General features: G+C 35.3%; 1 protein-coding gene and 1 non-coding gene across 5 annotated transcripts in view; one reads left to right on the top strand and one right to left on the bottom strand.

Annotated features, from left to right (window-relative positions):
• The window catches only part of MFSD14B (major facilitator superfamily domain containing 14B), a 145,891-nt gene that overhangs the window by 36,971 nt on the left and 89,951 nt on the right, over positions 1-18,969 (bottom strand). For all 4 annotated transcript variants that reach the window (XM_058301493.2, XM_058301492.2, XM_058301491.2 and 1 more), the window contains one exon: positions 9,942-10,037. In XM_058301493.2, the coding sequence (XP_058157476.1) occupies positions 9,942-10,037 (96 nt within the window). The remainder of the gene's footprint in view (positions 1-9,941; positions 10,038-18,969) is intronic.
• LOC111762693 (small nucleolar RNA SNORA7) lies at positions 16,288-16,427 on the top strand. Its single transcript, XR_002795739.1, has one exon. It is a non-coding gene; the product is annotated as a small nucleolar RNA SNORA7 (small nucleolar RNA).

The raw sequence follows: 18,969 nt of genomic DNA on the forward strand, positions 1-18,969 counted from the left end.
ATTTTCCTATTTTCTTGCATTTTGAACAGAGACAGAATCGAAATTTCATGGAGTTCCAAGAAACCAGTTAATTCAGTGGTTTTCCAACTGCATTTCTCAGAAATGTTTTAGAGACCCTATAAAGGTTTGATTTGATTGCCTTTTAAAAAATATATTATAAACAAACTAAATATTTATAAGAAGAATAAATATTTAGAATAAATATTATATGAAGAATAAATTATATGAAGAATACTGTCAGACTTCTGACTTCTGACATGATGGTGTAAGGAGATAAACAAATTCTCTCCCCAAACCAACAATAAAGCTGGACAAAACAGTCAAAAACAACCATTTTGGTGCTCTGGAATTCAACCAAAGGTATACATTAAACTGGGAAACATTTATTCATTAAACTACTGCACTAAGGCAAGAACACTGATATAAGCACTTTACCGTATTGAGAAAGCTTCCTTGTATTCATATCTTTTGGAGTGTTTTCTTTCTTTCTTATTTTTTTTTTTTATCAAGAACGGGTACTGTATTTTGTCAAATGCCTTTTCTGCATCAATTGGGAGGATCATTTGATTTTTCTTCTTCAATTTATTACTGTGGTTTATTACACAATTGATTTTCTAGTGTTGAACCACCTTTGCATACCTGGGTTAAAACCCAGTGATTGTGGTGTATAATTCTTTTAATGTGCTCTTGGATTCAGTTTACAAGTATTTTGTTGAGGATTTTTGTATCTATATTCACTAGAGATAAAAGTCTGTAATTTTCTTTTTTTGTAGTATCTTTATCTAGTTTTGATATTAGGGTGATGTTGGCTTTATAGAATGAGTTTGGCAGTGTTCTTAGTTGTTAAATTTTTTGGAAGAGCTTGAGCAAGATTGGCATTAGATCTTCTTTAAATGATTGGTAATATTCACCTGTGAAGCCATCTGATCCCAGGCTTTTCATTTTTGGGAGGTTTTTGATGACTGTTTCAATCTCTTCACTTGTGATTGGTTTTTTGAGATCTTCTATTTCCTCTAAGGTCAGTGCAGGTGGTTGTGTGTTTCTAGGAATCTGTCCATCTCCTCTACACTGTCTTGTTTTTTGGTATACAGTTGCTCAGAGTACCTTCTTATTATCTTTTATATTTCTGCAGGGTCAGTGGTAATGTTCCCCCTCTCATTTCTGATTTTATTTACTTGTGTCTCCTCTCTTTTTCTTGTCAGTCTAGCTAAGGGTTTCTCGATTTTGTTGATCTTCTCAAAGAGCAAAATTTTGATTTTGTTAATTCTATTTTGTTGCTGTTGTTCTCAATTTCATTTATTTCTCCTCTTATCTTTACTATTTTCTCCTTTGGCTTGATTTTGGATCAGTTTGCTGTTTTTTTCCTAGTGCCTCCAGATATGCAGTTAGATCTTCAATTTTAGCTCTCTTTTTTTTAATTTAAGCATCGAAGGCTATACATTTCCCTCTCAACACTGTCTTTTCAGTGTCCCATAGGTTTTGATATGTTGTGTTCTCATTTTCATTCATCTCAAGATATTTGCTGAATTCTCTTGCAATTTCTTCTTTGACTCACTGATTATAAGAGTGTATTGTTTAACCCCCATATAGTTATGAATTTTTCCTTTTTCCATCTTCATTCCATTATAATCAGAGAAATTGTTTTGCATAATTTTAATCTTTTTAAATTTATTGAGCCTTGTCTTGTGTCCCTGAACATATGGTCTATCTTAGAGATCCATGAGTCTTTGAAAGGAAGTATATCCTGCTGTTGTGGAGTGTAATGCTCTATAGATGTTAGGTCTAGTTCATTTATATTATTAAAGTTCTCCGTTTCTTTATTTATCCTCCGTTCAGATGTTCTATTTTCAATACTGAGAGTGGTATACTGAAGTCTCAAACTGTTATTGCATCTATTAATAGAATAGACATCTATTAATATTTCTCCCTTCAGTTTTGCTAATGTGTGCCTCTTGTACCTAGGGGCACTCAGGATAGGTGCATAAATATTTAGTACAGTTACTTCTTGATGAATAGCCCCTTTAATATATAATGACCTTTTCATCCCTTTTAACGGTTTTGCATTTGAAATCTACTTTGTCTGATATTAGTATCACTACTCCAGCTCTGTTTTAGTCACTATTTACATGGAATACTTTTCCAACCTTTCACTTTTAGCCTGGCTGTGTAGTGACATTTGAGGTGGGTCTCTTGTATACAACATATAGATGGCTCATATTTTTTATCCATTCTATCAGTATGTATCTTTTGATTGGCAAGTTCAATCCATTAACATTCAGTATTATTACTGTAAAGAAATTACTTACTTCATTTTGTCCTTTGGCTCCCTGTTGTTATCTCCTTCAACTGTCTTCTTATCCAATAGTTTACCCTTACTAATAATCTTCATTTCCAAACTCTTCTCCAAATCTAATTGCCCTTGTTTTTTCCTTTCAGGCTGTAGCACCACCTTTTGTAGTTCTTACAAATCTGGTCTTTTGGTAACATATTCTATCAGTTTTTGTTTATCTGTGAAGACTCCAAATTCACCCTTGTTTTTGAAGGTCAGCTTTGCTAAATACAGAATTCTTGGCTGGCAGCTTTTCTCTTTCAGTATCTTCAATACATCATACCACTTTCTTCTCTCTTCCATGGTTTCTGATGAGAGGTGAGCACTTAATCTTACTGAGTTTTCCTTGTGTGTGATGCTTTGCTTTTTCCTTCCTGCTTTCAGAATCCTCTTTATCTTTGATATTTATCATTCTGAATAGTAGGTGTCTGTCTTGGGGTAGGTCTATTAAGATTTAATCTGTTTTGGATTCATTATCATTCTTGGATATTGATATTTATATCTTTTGATAACATTTGGTAAGTTTTCAGTCATTATTTCCTCAAATAGTCTTTCTGCCCCTTTTCCATTCTCTTCTGCTTCTGGGATACTGATAATGCGAATGTTTGTGAGTTTTGCATTGTCATTCCATTAATTTCGAGAGATCTCCGTTCCATTTCTTCTATTTTCTTCTTTTTTCTCTGCTCCTATCTTTTCCAGTTCAGATGTTCTGTATTTAAAATCACTAATTCTGTCTTTGAGCATTCAAATCTGCTCTTATGTGCCTCTAATTTTTTTTTTTTATAGATTTATTTCTCTCCCCCCACCCCATTGTCTGCTCTCTGTGTCCACTCACTGTATGTTTCTCTGCATCTGCTTGCACCCTCGGTGGCACCGGGAAACAGTGTCTCTTTCTTGTTGCATCATCTTGCTGCATCAGCTCTCATCCATTTGTGCAGTGCCACTCCTGGGTGGGCTGTGCTTTTTTCATGTGGGGTGGCTCTCCTTGCAGGGTGCACTCCTTGCATGTGGGGCACCCCCACGCAGGGGCACCCCTGTGTGGCACAGCACTCCTTGCATGTGCCAGCTCTGAGCATGGGCCAGCTCACCATATGGGTCAGGAAGCCCTGGGTATCGAACCCTGGACCCTCCCATGTGGTGGGTGGACGCTCTATCAGTTGGGCCACATCTGCTTCCCTCTAATATAATTTTAATTTCATCCATTGGTTCTTTCATTCCCATAAGGTCTGTTACTTTTCTTTGAGGACTTTAAAATTATCTTTATGCTTTCCTAGTGTCTTAGTTTCCTTTATTTCTTTAGTCATATTTTATTTAAATTCTTTGAAGTGATTTAGAAGAGTTGTATGATTATCACTGATCAATTGTTTAAAATCCTGTATCTCTTCAGGATATTTGGTTTATTCCTTTGGCTGGGTCATCTCTTCCTGTTTCCTAGTATGAGTCTTAATTTTTTGCTGAGGTGTAGACATCTGAATATATTGGTGAATTTACTTTCTGCTGGCCAATTCCTCTCTCTTGCCTATTGTTTCATTGTTGCTGTTTTTCACTGCTCTTCTTTGATTTTTGCTTCAACTTATTCTCAGTCTTTAAAATTGCCTGCTTGGGAAGCAGATGTGGCTCAAGTGATTAGGCTACCAGCTACCACATGGGAGGTCCCTGTTCCAGTTCCTGATGCCTTATACAGAAGACACTGAGCTGGCACAATGGACAGGTGCGGCAAGCTGACGCAACAAGAGACACAAGAAAAAAACCATAATGAGAGACACAACAAAGCAGGGAATGGAGGTGACTCAGATGATTAGGTGCATGCCTCCCATTATCAGAGGGCCTGGGTTCAGTTCCTGGTGCTTTCTAAAGAAACAAGGAAGACAGACACAGCAGTACAAATAACAAGCAGGGGAGGGGGAGAAAAAAATAAAATAAAATCTTTTTAAAAATTGCCTGGCTTAAGTTATCAAAATCAGGCAAGGACTCAATATGGGAAGCAGATTTCCTCCCAGGGGAAGGATACAGAGAGAGCTGAGAACAGTTTTTGTCCATGCAATTTCTAGACCAGCCAGCAGATGGTGCTTGTCAGCATGCCATTCCATGAAGATTTTTCAGTGTGGGCTTTCCTATCTTCCTGTATTAAATCTCCAGAATAGAGAATCAAAGCAGGTTCTGCTGGCTGATTTCACTGAAGAAAAGCTCCCTGACTTCCCCTCCCTTTCCTGTGAAACAGATGACAGGAAGGAAGGTGTCTGATTCCTTTGCAGTCAGCTGCAATGAGCCAAGGGTTTTACTCCAGCTTAATATCTTGCGGGTGGGGGAAAGGAGCCCTTTACAGCCAACCTGGGGGCTTTGTAATTCATATTTATTGTTTTGGCTTCTTTGTCTCTCTGTCCCTCACCCTCCTGGGAGTTATGCAGCACTGTCCTGGTCTGGTGATCACCAAAGCAGGTCCCTTGGACAGTTTTTGGCTCTTTCTCCATTGTTTTTGTGAGAGCATTGAGCTGTGCCTGTTAGCCCAGTGCCCATCTTCCCACAATTCCTTTTATACGTTTTTTAAGTGCACTGCTCCACACAAGTTGTAATTTTAACCAATCAAATTGTATTTTAAATGTGACGGAAGGATTTAAGATGTTAAAATTGTTTGTTTCACTAATAAAAATGCTATAAAGTTCTCTATTCTCTAAACTGTTTTGGGAACAAATTTTACCTATCCCTTTAGTTAAGGCTAAATGTAGTTTAGGAAGAGTTAGCCACCAATGGTTTTTAAAGAACTTAACATAACTGAAGAGAACAACTTATTTAATTATTTACTTTTAAAGATGTATTTATTTCTCTGCCCGCCACCCCTCATTGTCTGTTCCCTGTGTCCATTTACTGTGCATTCTTTTGTGTCTGCTTGTCTTCTCTTTAGGTGGCACCAGGAACTGATCCTGGGACCTTCTGGAGTGAAAGCAAGATGCTCAATCTCTTGCACCACCTCAGCTCCCTGGTCTACCGCATCTCTTATTGTCTCTCCTCTGTGTCTCTTTTTGTTGTGTTATTTTGCTGCATCAGCTCACTGCTCAGGCCAGCTTGCCACATGGGCCAGCACTCCTGCACGGGCCAGCACTCCGCATGGACCAGCTTGCCTTCACCAGAAGGCCCTGGGAATTGGACCCTGGATCTCCCATATGGCAGATGGGAACCCAATCCCTTGAGCCACATCTGCTTCCCAAAAAACAATTTAAAATATCTTTATTAAAATGCATATAAGGCAAAATATGTACTGCAGTTAATAGTAACATTTTAACATTCTACATCAATTGTAACAAAGGTATCACACCAATGTTAAGTGTCAACGATAGATTATGGGAATGTTGCATTTTTTATTATTAGAAATGTTATATATCACAGAAACTAACCTATTCCTTCGTAAGTTATACTGTTTTACTCTGAGGCGTCTCTGAAAGTACATGTAGCGAGTTGCAGGTCAAAGCTTCATTTTCAGGAAAAAAAAAAGAAGAGGAAAAGGAGAAGAATTATTTTACATGAGAAGCAAAGCAAGCATATAAAATTATGTAGTACCTGTCAATTAACATAGCCCTGGTAAGAAGGTAAAGATGGGACATGGGCCTCTTCCTCTTGGTCCCATATTAAACCCAAGTTGGAAAAGGTGAGTATGGTCTCAAAATGGAGGTAAAATTGCTGCCCAGTCACCCCCAGCCAGACTATGGCCATTGCCATCCCCCACTGTGGAGAGGAGGGCCATGATCCAAAAGAACCAGCAATTGTTTATTAGTGGTTTAAGCTTTAAAACTACAGATGATAGTTTAAGAGAACATTTTGAGAAATGGGATACACGCACAGATTGTGTGGTGATGAAGACACCCCCAGATAAAACATTCCAAAGGCTTTAGTTTTGTGACTTACTATTGTGTTAAGAGGTGGATGCAACAATGTGTGCTTGATCACACAAGGCTGACGGGCATGTAGTGGAAGCAAAGACAGCTGTTTCTAGAAAGGATTCTGTAAAGCCTGGTACCCCTCTAACAGTGAAGAAAATTTTGTTGGTGGTATTAAGGAAGATAGAGAAGAACACAATTTGAAAGACTGCTTTGAAAAGTATGGCAAAATTGAAACCTTATAAGTTATGGAAGACAGGTAGTGTGGAAAAAAAGAGAGAATTTACATTTGTGACTTTTGATAATCATGATACAGGTGATAAAACTGTTATTCAGAAATACCACACTATTAATGGGCATAACTGTCAAGTGAAAAAGTCCCTTTCTAAACAAGAGATGCATGCAGGCTGCTGGATCACAAAGAGGTCATGGAGGTGGACCTGGCAACTTTATGGGCCATGGAAGGAACTTTGGAGGAGGCAGAAGGAACTTTGGCTGTGGTGGAAATTTTGGTGGAAGAGGAGGCTATGGTGGTAAAGGTAGTAGCAGCAGAGGTAGTTACAGAGGAGGTCGTGGTAGATATAATGGATTTGGAGGTGACGGTGCCAATTATGGAGGTAGTCCTGGTTACAGTATGGGGGGGTTATGGTGGTGGAGGACCAAGATATGGAAACCAAGGTTGTGGATATGGTAGTGGTGGTGGATATGATAGCTATAACAAAGGAGGAAATTTTGGCAGTGGTAACTATGGTGGTGGTGGAAACTATAATGATTTTGGACATTACAGTAGACAACAGCAATCTAATTATGAACCCATGAAAGGGGGAAGATTTAGTGGAAAATGCTTGGGTAGTCCCTATGGTGGTGGTTATGGACCTGGTGGTGGAAGTGGTGGATAAGGTAGCAGAAGGTTCTAAAAACTCAACAGAAAATGGGAACAGTTCTTAGCAGGAGAGAACGAGGAGTTGTCAGAAAGTTGCAGGTTACTTTGAGGCACTCATCCCAAATGCATTAGAAGAACTGTAAAAATCTGCCACAGAAGGAAAAATGACCCATAGTCAGAAAAGTTAGTGCAGGCTTAAAAAGGAAACCCTTCTTATTCAGAACTGCCATAGCCACGGTTTGCAAAAAGTGCAGCTACTGATTAATGCAATGTAGTGTCAATTAGATGTACATTCCTGAGGTCTTTTATCTGTTGTAGCCTTTTCTTTTTCTTTTCATTACATCAGGAATATTGACCTGTAAATTGTGGTAATGGTACTAGGAATAAAAAATAAAGGAATTTTTAACTTCAATATTTGTGTAGTTCAGTTTTCCTGTATTTTAGTGTAGAAACTTAACAAAATGCAGTTTTGAAGGTGTTTCCTTGTGCGTTAATAAGAAAAGATCATTGTTAGTTACTTTTTTGTATGAATTTTGCTAAAGTTAACTGTAAAGAAAAACATGCTGACTTGAAATTTAAGGGGAATCTATTCTCCCCATTTCCAAACCATGATATAAATGGACACTTACATAGGGAGAGAACAGATATTTTATGTTTGCAATACGTGTTTTAGATGACAACTAGGACTGGGTATGTAAAGTAGAATATTTGTGAATTTAATAGAATTAAGATTTACTTTCAAATGAAAAACTGAAAATTCAAAAAAAAAAAAAAAAAAGAGATGGGTCATGGTCAGATGTCTCAACAGGGCCTTTAAAACCTCTTGAATGTTATATAGCTGCACATTTCTATTGGATATAAATGTGTTCTTGTTGTCATAGGTATGTTATCTAGATAGACAGAGGCCCTCGGAGTAGCTAACAAAATATTATACTTTTCTCCTGGAGAAGTATAATACTACTTTCTCAAAAAGATGGCCAAAAGCTCTGTAATATATAGCCTTATCTAATAAAGGAAAACAGGCTAATTAGCTAAGCCCTTGATGTTAATGCTTACAAGTATGAACCTTATTTGGGTAATAATGAAATGAAGCCTAACAGTAATTAATACCTAAGAGTTACCTCATGAAAACCTCCTTGTTACTCAAGTGTGGCCTCTCCCTAAGTCAAACTCTGCAAATAAATTCACTACTCTCCCTCACCCACCCCCACACTGTACTGGACATGACTCCCTGGTATAAGCTTCCCTGGCACCAAGGGATTATTACTAAGCATTAATCAGTGATGCATTTAAAGAAAGACCTTGATCAAAAGGGGGAAATAGAAAATGAAAGAGTTTTTATAGCTAAGAGATTTCAAAGTGAGTCAGGAGGTAATTCAGGAGGTTATACCCAATATGCAATCTCAGTCAGACTTCTCAAACTGCCACAGTGAACAAAGCCTCAAACAAAAGTGCTTCTGAAGGCCCTAGGGATATCCAGACACCATAAGCAAGTTACATGGCCACATGAAATCAATACCTCCTTGGCAGGCTCTATCTGGGAATGTATGACAAGCTATTTACCCAATATAACATAGTAGTACTCATTTATAAATCTCATAATCATGATTCTTCTACTTATATTATTTGAATCTATAATTTTCAATATACTTGTTAAGCATGCTTCTCAGAGACTTAAAGCCCTTGGATTATTTCTGTGCCAGTTGAGCCCTGAAAGTCAGCATATATATGGCCAACTCCTACCCTCCAGTTCTTCAGGTATACCCTGGACAACTATCAAAACAATGAAGATGGAGAGCCCCAGCCCAAAAGCAAGGAGTATCTTCAACTGCAAGCAAAACAAATCCTTTTCTCTGTCCCGTAATATCTACATCCCTTCTCAGCCTGAAGCAGTCAGAATGAACATCATCCCAAATCACTCAAGACTGAAGCATGAACAAAAATAATGGGGAAGGGAGTGTAACCACTGACTAAAGCAGATTTATTGTTATTGTAGTTCTTACCTTACATTAACCGAGTCATTTGTAACACTGATATAAAAATAAAATTTTAATTTAAAAAAAGTGAGGTGTGTGTGAGAAAAGGACTTTAGGTAAAAACTGAGGAAATCTGAATAATTATGGACTTCAGTTAATAATATTGTATCAATATAGGTTCATTAATTGTCACAAATGTACCTTTGTTTGATTCAACTTTGTATTAGAATTTGTTAATGCAATAAGGCAAGAAAAAGAAATGAAAAGCATAGGTTTAGAAAAGAAAAAAAAAATTGTTAAACAGTTACTCAGCAACTTAAATCTGACATCTCCTCCCCAATCATTTCCTTGGCATCTTCATTCCTTCTAGCCACATCATATATCAAACATCCAGTACTTGCTAAGAAATCTGATACAGACTTTGCAAAGAAAATGACTGTAGATAAGCTACCATCAATGGAAACCTAGACAGTCTTACAATTACACTTTCACTACTACAAGATACTTACCAATTTCCTATTATCATGTTCCTAGATCAAAAGCTGTTTAACATCCACAAAAAGCAAGTTACAAACTTGTACAATAATATGTGATTATTTCCTCTACGGTACCTTAAAGATCTTTCTAAATATAGCTCATTCATATTATAGCATCTTTGAGATTTTAGTTCATTGAGTGCAGTTCTACTCAGGAATATTTAAAGACTTTGTTACATAGACCACAGATCAGAAACAACACAATGGAATAAAGAGTCTTACATCACTGTCAAGAACTATTCCTAACTGCATACCCAGGCACAGTCCTGGAAATGAAAAAAAAAAAAAAAAAAAAGAATTTTTCTTTTACTCTCTTAAACAAGGACCCAGCTCAGCAATACTTACAGTTAACATTGGAGTTGTCAACAAGCCCCAGGCAAAGAATTCAAGGAAGATGACGACAGCAGCGTGGTATACACTTGGTCGACCAAAGCCTTGTAGCTAAAAAAGAAAGTTATTATGAAAAAGAGTAAACAGATATAAGAAATCCATTATCCTAAAATGGTCTCTAACACAAAAAATAACTATAATAAATTTAGGATCTATCTTTATTATTTAAGATAAAATTTTATTTTGTGGTATCACTGATTCTTTCATTTCCCCTAATCATGGTATGTGCCAGGATTATAGACTTTCTACTTTTTCATTCAATGCATACTCCTGGAGCTTTGGTAGAAAATCAGCTGGGTCTTCAAAAGACCAAGGTTCAAGGACCTGATGGTGTCCCTTACTAATTAATTATGTGCTTTTCAGCAACCTGACTTCTCTAGGCCTTCAGTTTCCTTAGTTACATAATGAGAAAGATGGGCAAGCACAGGGGTCATATTTCCAAAAGTTTCAGGGACAGCACAGATGACTGGGAGCAAGGGCTTAGGGAAGAGGTAGAGACAGTAGGAAATTTAAAGCTAGGTCAAATTTGAAAATATACTCCATATCGAAAGATGTTAAAATTCAGGTTTTTGCTTGTGTCTTTGTTTTAAAGGCTGTGCCTAAACTGCTAGTTTTCTATAACTGCTAGTTTGTGGCTTCTGGACATGAAATCTAAAACTTCTTTCAATTTAATATTCTTTGACTCTGTGACAATGCTTATTATAAGATCAAGCACTTTGCTAACACTTGGTAGTAACTGGAAGTGAACCTTAAAAAAGGCTTTGTTAAAACCCATATCATTCCCATGCATATATTTACAAGTCTTCAAAAGATAAAGCTACACCTGCACAGCATAACTAAAATCTAACCATGATAAAATGATCAGACAAATCCAGACTGTACATAAAACAAGTAGACTGGTTTTTAAAATGTCAATGCCCTAAAAGGCAGGGAGACTGTTCCAGGTTAAAGGAGACTACCAAATGGATGATCCTGCATTGGATCCTAGATGTAAAGCAGACAACAGGAAACATTTGAACATGGACTAAATATTAGATAATAGTATGGTGTTAATTGTACATTTCTGGGTTGTGGCGATATCTTTATTCTTGATGTCTGTAACTTACTGACAAATGGTTTGCCAAGAGTTTAATGGTGCATATATAAAAAGAAAGCAAATGGATTACCGGATTTAGATGAAAGGAATAAGATTGTTCAATACACTAATCTTTAATTATTTTTTGGTTTTGAAATTTTTCCCAAAAAAAAAAAGGAAAAAAGAGCCAAGAATTGTTATTAAAACTTCAAATATGCAAATTTACAAGTCTGTGCAATTTCTAGTAAGCACTTTTAAAAAGCCATTTAATAAGGAGACATTTGCAAAGCATGAAGCAACTCATAAGGTTTTTAAAATGTATATATATGTGTATATGTGTGTGCGTGTATTTAAAAAGACCATTTAAGCATCTGATTTAACTCAAACCAATCAAAAGGCCCGTAACATAGTGCACAACTTTCAGAAAAGCACCAGTTTTCACTAGTCCTTAACCAACAGAACAGTAAGTAAAAATGGTAGTAACTGTTCAGTCTCTGCCTGCAACTAAGCCTTCCAAGACCTTCTACAGTCAAAGGCAATACTGTCTGTTCTCACTGCTACAGCCAGAAATCTTGCCATCATCCTTGACTCCTCTCTCATTGTCTTTCTCTCTCTCTCAGACACACATATTTCTAAAAGTCCTGTGTTGTGACCTTCAAAATACATCAAGACCCTGACTACTCCTCTCCATTTCTACTGCTCTCCCTGGTCCAATCCTCTACCATCTCCTGCCTGGATTACAGAATAGCATTCTAACTGTTAATCCTGCTTCCACCCTTGCTCCTTAAGCTGCCACACAGCAGTCAAAGAAATCTGTTTAAATGTAAATGTGATCATGTTATTTACTCCTCTGCTCCACCAAATGCTTTCAACCAAAGTTGTTACAAGTCCAACAATGTCCTACAACTTTCACCCAGAGAATCTCTAACACACTTCGCAACTTATTTTTCTGTCTACTCCCTTGCCCCCAAATGTAAAATTTGACTAAAAAAGGACTTTTCTCTTTTTCTTTCGATGATGTACCCCAAACATCTCTTCTTTCACCCCTTCTTTTCTTTGTATTGAGTGCAGTAGTAAGCACTCAAGTATCTGTGAGACAAAGAAGGATCATTTCTCAGGCTAACATCTTTTCTCTGCTCTTTTATTTTCAACAGCAAAACCCAGAATTTTGAAAATTCCTCAGAATAAATATTCTAGTTTCTTCAACAAAGAAATGGTATGGGTAAGGAGAAAAAGAAAGGAAAACTACATGGTATATAGATTAAAAGAGATTTAAGAGATAACCACTGGCTTTCACTCAAATAAACTGAAAAAAAAAAAAGACAACTTTGAAGCAACTAGGTAAATCTGGAAATGGATACCATGCTGAATGATACCAAGGAATTATACTGGTTGTGGTAATATCAGTGAAATTAGTTTGTTTTTTTTTAAAAGTTCCTAGCTCTTAAAGATACTTATTGAAGTATTTATTTGTGAAACAAGATAACTGGAATCTGTTTTCAAATCTCCAGCAAAAAAATAAAACAAAAGTAGGAGAGGTAGCATAGATGAAAATAATAAAGGTGAAGAGTGATCATTACTGAAGACAAGTGAGAGATAAATGGCAGACAGGCAGGTCACTGTGCTTCTCTCTGTGTGTAAAATATTCCATTATGAAAGATTTTTTTAAAGTTGGGAAGATCAGTAAGAAAGATGACAACTTGTGAAAACTATTCCAAGTATGGGTTTAACTTATGCTTTGTAAAATTCAACTTATAATTTATTTGGCATTCCACTAGAACTGGTACCTCTTCACTATTGTTGTTTAGAAATTAACTTTCAGGTGACTATTTCAGGCACTTCTCCTTCATGAAAAGGAAGCAAGTCATCTGAGATCTCTGAGACAAATAATAAGGCTAGTACATATTTGGACTTAGCATTTCTCTTCTACCTAATGTTTTGTAATAATAAAGTCAAATTAGTTTATTGGATTTTTGCTTTTTTTAATGGAATATATATGTATATATGGATTATTTATTTTTATATATACTTAATTACAATTGTTACATGAATATGTACAAATTGTAAAACATTCAAGTAAGGAAATAGATCTATTCTCCATAGGTAACATATGGTTAGAAATTTGGGATATATATTTATGCTAAAAGTATACTTTTACTTAACTGGTAAAATATTCTATAACTTGCCTTTTTACTTTAATCTGTTTCTTTCCACACCACTGTATTTACATCCTCATTCTTTTTAACAGCCACATAATATTTCATAGTATGAACGTACCATAATTTTAACTTTACCACTACTGATAGTTACCTAGAGTTTCCACTTTTTAAATACTGTTACAATTAATATACTTTTAAGAAATATTTTAAAATAATTTTAAATCTACACGAGAATTGCAAAAAACAAGTAGAGCGTTCCTGTAACCTTCCTTACACTGAGTTACACCAAATGTAAACATCTTACATAGCCTGGTACAATTTTCCAATGAGGAACTTAACATTAATACAATACTTTATATAGCATATTTTGAATTTTGCCACTCTTGCCAAGAATTTCATTTTTCTGGATCAGGATCAAATCCAGTATTTCACATTGCATTTAGTTCTCATATTTCCTTAGGCTCTTCCAATGAGAAAGTTTCTCAGTATTTTATTTTTCACTTCTATGGTTTTGACATTTTGAGGATTACTGCTATACTCTTCACCAACTATTTTGTAGAATGTCCCTTAATTTGAGTTTGTCTAACTAGACTGAGGTTATACATATTTTAATGTTTTTTTTTCCAATGAAATAGAATTCACATCCTGTAAAATTCACCATTTTAAAGGACACAGGCCAATGGTTTTTAATATATTCACAAACTTATGCAACCATAATCAGTATCTAATTCTAGAATATTTTCATTATACCCAGATAAATCTGATACCCACTAGCAGTCACTTTCCATTCTCTCCTCCCTCTCTATTTTCTTTCTCTATGGATCTGCCTATTCTGGAATCACAATAAAGGAAATTATAAACAGAATCATATACAATGTGGCCTTTGTCTCTGTTGTTTTTCACTTAGCATAACAATTTAAAGATTCAATCATGTTGTAGTATATATGAGACCTTCATTTCTTTTTATAGCCTAATACTATTCCATTATATGGATACATTACATTTTGTTTATTCATTCATCAGTTGACGTACTTTGGGGTTGCTTCCACCTTTCAGTTATTATGAATAATATGCCACTATAAACATTCATGTACAAGTTTTGTCTGAACATGTTTTCGATTCTTTTGGTTATAAACCTAGGAATTGGAAATACTTCAACAATTAATATCCTTTTACATACACACCTGTACAGTATTCTAGGAATTAAGCTAGAATTCAGTAACAAAAGAAAATCTGGAAAATTCACCAATATATGGATGTTCATGTTTATGCATGATTAATGCACAGATATCTTACAAATATACCAGCCTGACTTGTCTAAAGCACTGTAGGATAAGTTCCTTGAAGTAGGATTGCCACAAAAAAGGATATAGGGCTTTTTAAAAAATGTACATTAAATGAGCTCCATATAGGCTACAGGACTTGAAGAGTATATTATAAAGGAATGGTAAATATTTACTTTAAAAGAATTTAAGTCTTGAAGATTTCTCTACATCAGTATTCAAGATTCTTTAATGCTAAAAATAATTCCAATATGTACCATGTATTATCTTATGACTGTTTATTTCAAGTTCCTTGATACTCATGTGTGTCAGAGGTTGGCTAATAACTTAAAACATAAAACCACTATTTTCCTTCAGAGAACATCTTATTACCATGTACTGATCTGATCTGAAGTATTTTTTAAAAAGTGTTTGTCTGTATTACTTGCAAAGGAGCAGGATTAGGAAAATGATAATTGCATTTAAGTATTTCATAGATCTGTCAATGAAGAACTACCAATATATAAAACTCATAAACTTCAGGGAACATTTGCTATTTTTCAACTGGAGGGACTAGGGAGATGTATAGTGGTTATCAAGAAGCAGATTATAGAGAGTTCTCTATTTTCCTTCAGATTTCCTCTCAGCATTACCCAATTTACAACTGACTGTGCAGTGCAGTGAAGCTAGTTAAGAATGGAATGACTCTCTGACCATGTCTAGCTCTGTGACTGTACACAAATACAGAAAGAGAAATAAGGCTCAGATCACTCATGAGACTTTTCCCTTCCTCTATTGGTGAATAGGAAAAACAATATTGTTTGTATAGGCAACTCTGTAACATAAGAAACTGAGCTGTCACATAAAAATTAGAGAATGGTAATGAAGATAGTCCCAGTTAGCCTAAATGACAATTAGCCTGGTCATTTACAGCAAGTCTTTATCTACAGGCACTTAGATTTTTCACCTTTAAATCATACGCTGCATTATCATCTACTCCAGTGCTGTCATGAGAACTTATGAATTAGGAGCTGTAAAAACATAACACATGTCTTAGATTATAAATATAATAACCTTCTTGATTTCTAAAAAAATTTCTAGCAGAACCAGGAAAATGAGAGAAGAATGACCCTAGTTTAGGGAAATTAAACGATAAAGGAAGGAAAACATTCATGTTTTTTACATGGCAAATTATTCTGTCTCAATGGAAAGTTTCTCTAGTATTGGACATAAATAATATGATTCCTAGCATAAGCTGAAAAACAGTGGTTTTTAAAAAAAGGGAGGCAATAATCAAAAGAGGATTTGGGAAGCATAGCAAAACGAAGATGGTGAATGGAGAAAGATCTTTTCCATACCATACTTATTGCCTTTGCAAGGAAATGTCCCTTTTCCCCTCCTCAATGCATGCTACAATAGTCACTGGCCAAGGGATGATATGGAAGGAGAGAAAAGGTAGAAAACCACTGTGCTAGAGTACGGAACAAAACAGTAACATTCAGAATGAAATAGTGATTTTATAAGATGAGGTAATCTTTTAAATCAGGAAAAAGGCAATTTAAAATGAATATAATTGAATATGAGAAAAGAAGAAAGCCTGTAAAATAATGAGCTAAATCAACCATCTCAAGAAATGAGAAAGAGGTACAAAATAAAACTTAGGGTAATAAAAAATGAAGATAACAGCAAACATTAAGGAAATGAAAAAGTTGGTTTATTTGAAAAGTCTTAATAAAATTCATACGTTGTCAGTAAGATGAGTAAAGAAACAGAGAGACTTTTCTGCTTCAAGATAGAGTACCTGGGACGTCCCAGAATTACATCTGTAGAATGGCTAGTATTCTACCAGCTTCAGAGATAGGAGGGAAAGCAAGCCTGGCAAAGATGCCCATTCCATTCCCAGTTTACTCAGTAGCTGGTAAATGGAAGATAATCTGCGACAGTGTAGGGTAAAAAAAAAAAAAAGGAGTAACCGGGACCAGATTTACCTGCCTGCTTGAAACAACCAAAACAATAAATAAATAAGCTGGACAAAATATACCAGAGAACAGATTCTAAAACACTGTAGCCAGACAAGGAAAGACAGAGATCCCTGAAAGGAGATATCAGTTATGCTTTATCATTACCCCAGCTTGATAAATTATGCTTATCATTGCCTTGATACTTTCCAGGACTCAGAACAGGGAGAAGAAACCCAGGAAAAGCCTAGAAGACTTCCTGTAAAATGAAACTGAAAGCCCAAAGAGACCAAGGCAGGTAGATTTTGAAGGACAGAGTATCAGAGAGGATAGACACAGAGAGAGAAGTTGTGAATTCAGCAGACTCCTGATCAGCACATGCATGTGAGGAAATTACACAAAGCCAGGGAGAAAAAAAACTGAACGATGCCTAAGATGTGGCTAGATGCCACACTGCATCTATGCCTGTTTTCACCAGCTAGACTAAAAAAACTCATTACTCACAGGGCATAGGAAGAATAATCACCAAGACCTTACCTCATTAGTAGAGAAAAATTAGCCCTACAATGAGTATTGTCATGAGTGTACCTAATAAACAAATGGCAGATTAGGCAATGTGGAAGAAATGATTAGTAAACCTGAAAGCACAGTAATGGAAACTATCCAAAACTTAACTCAGAAATAAAAAGAATTTCAAAAGTATATTAAAGAGCATTAGTGAGCTACAGGTCAACCTCAACTGGCCTAATAATATATGGATAACCAGAGTCCCAGAGAGGGGAGGAGAGAAGTATTTAATGAAATAATGGACAAAAATTTTTAAAACTTGATGAAAACCATAAACCCATACATCCAAGAAGCTCAATGAAACCCAAGGCCAAGAATCACGAAGAAACCTACAAAGCACATCATAATCAAATTGCTCAAAACCTGTGATAAAGATAAAAATCTTGAAAGCATCCAAAGGGGAAAAACATATCATTAACAGACATACAAAGATAAAGGTCAGAGAAGATTTCTTGTTAGAAACAATACCAAGAAAGAAGACAGAGGACAAAGTACTTTAAAGTAACGAAAGAAAAAACTGTTAAAACTTTCTGTATCTTTCAGAAAGAAAGATGAAATAAAAACTTACAGACCTGCAAAAACTGAAAGAATTAACCACTAATAGATCTGTATTACAAGAATATTAAAAAAAAAAAAGTACTTTGGGCAGAAGAAAAAAAATACCAGATAAAAATATGATTTTACACAGAGGAATGAAGAACACTAGAAATAGTTACTATATGGGTAAATATGCACAATTGTTTTCTTATTATTTAAATCTTTTAAAAAAACAAACAACTATTTAAATAAAAATGACATCTGTATAATAAAAATAAATGACAACAATTACATACTATAAACCCTAAAGCACAAAAAAGGGAACAAAATACATAAAGTGGAAACTCAAAAACACTCAATCCAAAACAAAGCATAAAAAGAGAAGGAACTAAGAGTAGATGTAACAAAAAGGAAACAAATAGCAAGATGACAGACTAACCATGTCAATTATCATATTAAACATAAATAATTTTCATACCCCAATTAAAAGGCAGAGATTGTCAGATTGGATGGAAAGGCAAGACCCAACTTTATGCTGTCTACGAGAAACCTATTTTATATACAAAGATGTATGTGTTTAAAAGTAAAAGGATGGAAAAAGATTGACCATACGAACTAATCAAAAGAAAGAAGAAATGGCTAAGTAGATTTCAGAGCTAAGAACATTACTAGGGAATAAAGAAGGTCATTTCATAAAGATAAAGGGTTCAATTTATCAAGGGGACTTACCTATCTTAAATGGCTATACACACAGCAAACGACGTAACAGCAAAATTGAGAGAATTTCAAGAACTAGAAAAATTAACCATTATAGTTGGAGATTTCAACGCCCCTTTCTCAATAATAAATAGAACAAGTCACAGAAAGGCAGCAAAGATATAGAATACTTGAACAACACTATCAACCAAAATCACCTAATTGACTTTTATAAAACATGCCACAAATCAATAGCAGAAAGAAGTTCTATTCAAGTATCCATGACAATATGCCCAGCTAGACCACTTTCTGGGCCATAAAGCAAGTCTCAATAAATTTTAAGTGATTCAACTAATACAAAGTAGATTCTCTGATCACAATGGAATGAAGTTATAAATCAATAACAAAAATCTCTCGGAAATCCTGAAATAATTGGTGGCTAGACAGTGGCATACTTCTAAATAATCCATAGATTAAAGAAACTGAAAGAGAAATTAGAAGTATTTTAAATAAAATGAAAGTAAAAATACAACATATCAAAATGTGTGGGATGAAATTTATAGCAATAAACACTGCTACCAGAAAAGAAGATCTCAAATCAATGACCTCAATAAACTGAAAAAGAGCAAATTAAATCCCAGTTAAGTAGAAGAAAGGACATAAAGATCAGAGCTGAAATCAATTGAAAAGAAAACAGAAAAATAGCAGAGAAAAAGCAATGAAATGTAA

The sequence above is a fragment of the Dasypus novemcinctus genome, chromosome 8 (assembly GCF_030445035.2).
Source record: "Dasypus novemcinctus isolate mDasNov1 chromosome 8, mDasNov1.1.hap2, whole genome shotgun sequence".
In the NCBI taxonomy this organism is placed as follows: domain Eukaryota; kingdom Metazoa; phylum Chordata; class Mammalia; order Cingulata; family Dasypodidae; genus Dasypus; species Dasypus novemcinctus.